Source organism: Atta colombica, unplaced genomic scaffold, assembly GCF_001594045.1.
Source record: "Atta colombica isolate Treedump-2 unplaced genomic scaffold, Acol1.0 scaffold89, whole genome shotgun sequence".
Classification (NCBI taxonomy): Eukaryota; Metazoa; Arthropoda; class Insecta; order Hymenoptera; family Formicidae; genus Atta; species Atta colombica.
The window spans coordinates 843,202-845,696 of NW_017259582.1; the positions used below are offsets into that span (position 1 = coordinate 843,202).

At 28.9% G+C, this 2,495-nt stretch overlaps 1 protein-coding gene across 1 annotated transcript in view; it reads right to left on the reverse strand.

Annotated features, from left to right (window-relative positions):
* Positions 1-149: 149 nt before the first annotated feature.
* LOC108693263 (RNA-binding protein 33-like) overlaps positions 150-2,495 on the reverse strand; it is an 11,131-nt gene continuing 8,785 nt past the window's right edge. The window contains exons 10-11 of the mRNA XM_018202130.1: positions 1,727-2,332; positions 150-503 (exon numbers count right to left, since the gene is read on the reverse strand). Coding sequence (XP_018057619.1) covers positions 327-503; positions 1,727-2,332 — 783 coding nt within the window. The 3' untranslated portion in view covers positions 150-326. The remainder of the gene's footprint in view (positions 504-1,726; positions 2,333-2,495) is intronic.

The following is a 2,495-nucleotide window of genomic DNA, read 5'->3' on the forward strand; positions in this document are numbered from 1 at the left end:
TATATATATATATATGTCTCTCTCTCTCTCTCTCTCTCTCTCTCTCTCTCTCTCTCTCTCTCTCTCTCTCTCTCTCTCTGTGTGTGTGTGTGTGTGTGTGTGTGTGCGTGTGTGTGTGCGTGTGCGTGCGTGTGCGTGTGTGTGTGTGTGAAGTGTATGTGTTGTGTGCATATATATAAAATATAGATACATATTTTTTTATATCTCTATTAAACAAGTCTGGATGAATCCTGAAACGAGAGAAGTAACATCTAGGAGAGTCACGGTTCACGTCAAATTAACATTAAAGATATACTGAGGATATTCCGAGATTCTTTCTTTCCTCTTTAGAATTTCTTCGCGACAGTCGTAACCGCTTTACTCCCGGGTGCACTTTGCGGCACGAGACGAACAGTTATCAGCGATAGATCGAGCATTTTACGCTGGTATTTTTTGTGAAACACCATAGCGGCAGATTGCGTCTTAAACACAATGGTCGCATTACCTTCGCCCATGCGTATATTCTATAACACGAAGAATAGAGAAAATATTGGTTATTAAATTATCGAGTATATATCGTTTATTTAAAATAAGCATAAATCTAAGTAAAAAAAATATATAGTTTTTAAATTGAATGAACGTGTTTTATATACATTTCAGCTGTATACATTTTCGAAATAAAATACAGAATAAAGAGTCAGTATATACAGAGTTCAAGTGTAAGATTTTAATGATTATTTTATAGAATTTATGGATGTTTTACATTAGCTGTATTACGATAAAAATTTATATGCTTTGTTAATTTTTAAACTTCTTAATTACATTTTATACACGGAGAAGAAAATAATACTGAGAAAATGATATAAATTACACACACACACACACGCACGCACGCACGCACGCACGCACGCACGCATACATATACACAAATTATATAAAATTATATAGTAAAATTAATAATTTCACTTTAATATATAATAATTATATAATTTATACATATATATTCAATATATTGGAATCAGTATTTTGATACCAAATATATTAACATCATGTGTATACAATACATAAAATATGTAAAAAAAACAATATATTATTAATATTATAAAAGTATTTTCTTTTCCAAATAATTACATAGGAACATTCATATATCCCAACATCATATAGATATTATATTTTCTAATGAAACTATTAAAAAAATATAATTGTTGCATCATGTCAGAAACTTAATGGATGGAATAAGTTTATGATATTTATATTTTGATATTAATAACTCGATATAAAACAAATGCTTTATAAAATAAAGAAATATTGATGTATTATAAAAAATAAAATACTTATTTCTAATACATATTTCTTTGGAATAAATGTAATTATAATACATATCTTTGGAATTAACAATAGTAAATTAAAAACTAAGGACAACAGATCAAACATAATATATTTGGAATAACAGTCTAAATTTATAAATTGTTTATGATGAAATGATATCTCGTCTCTTTCTTATGTCTACGATATTTTCGAATAAAATGTTTTCTATATAGAAATATCTATGTAAAGAAAATATAAGTAAAAATAAATCATGGCCTTTTGAAGAAATGAACTTAAGAGAAATAAATCTTGAGAGACAAACATAAACTTTGTATTTTTCATAAAAATGAAAGAAGTGATATGAAACATGCATGATAAATAATGGAAACTAATACAAGTAAATGTGCCAAGTGAATATTTTTCATGTAAATATAGTCACCTCAATAGTTCCGATGGCTTGACACATACGTCTGATTTGGGCCTCAGACGTGCTTGCGGCTAAGTTTTCTAATTTAACTGTGTTTGTCTTTATGTCAGGTAATTTTTTCGCTTGTATTGCAGATTTCTGCAGCACAATTCGCTGAGAATTTTGTTGCGCACTTGTGGCTTTTTGAATATAGACATTCGCATTATCATTGATCACGGTTTTCTGTAGACCACTCGATGCTTTATGCCCCATTACTCTCTGATTAATGATTGATGCTTTTGAACCGACAATCGTCGATTTTTGTAATGCATTACTCTGATTCTGCAAAACTTTCTGAGTCTGTATAATCTGCACATTAGATATTTTCTGCTGTAAATGATTTTTTTGTAAATTGGAGACAGTTTTTTGTATCGTGGTGGCAACTTTTTGCGAATTTAATAGAGGTTTCTGTATCACAACTCTTCGCATGCCAGATGGTTGTACTACTTGTCTCGTTTGTACAATATCAATAGCTTGACTGGTCACTTGTCCGGAATTATTTTTTGAGCCACTCGTATCTGATAAATCGTTAGTTTGTATCGTTCTGATAATTCGCATATTAGATGGTCTGTCTGCTGCCTATAACAAAAACATATATTTTAGAAAAATATGTTATGCAGAAGATGATTCTTAATCATTTTATTTAAAAAATATATTAATAATATAAAGATAATTTTAATTTTAATGCATATTTCAAACAATAAAAAAATTTTTTTCAATTTAAAAAATTTAATGAACTTTA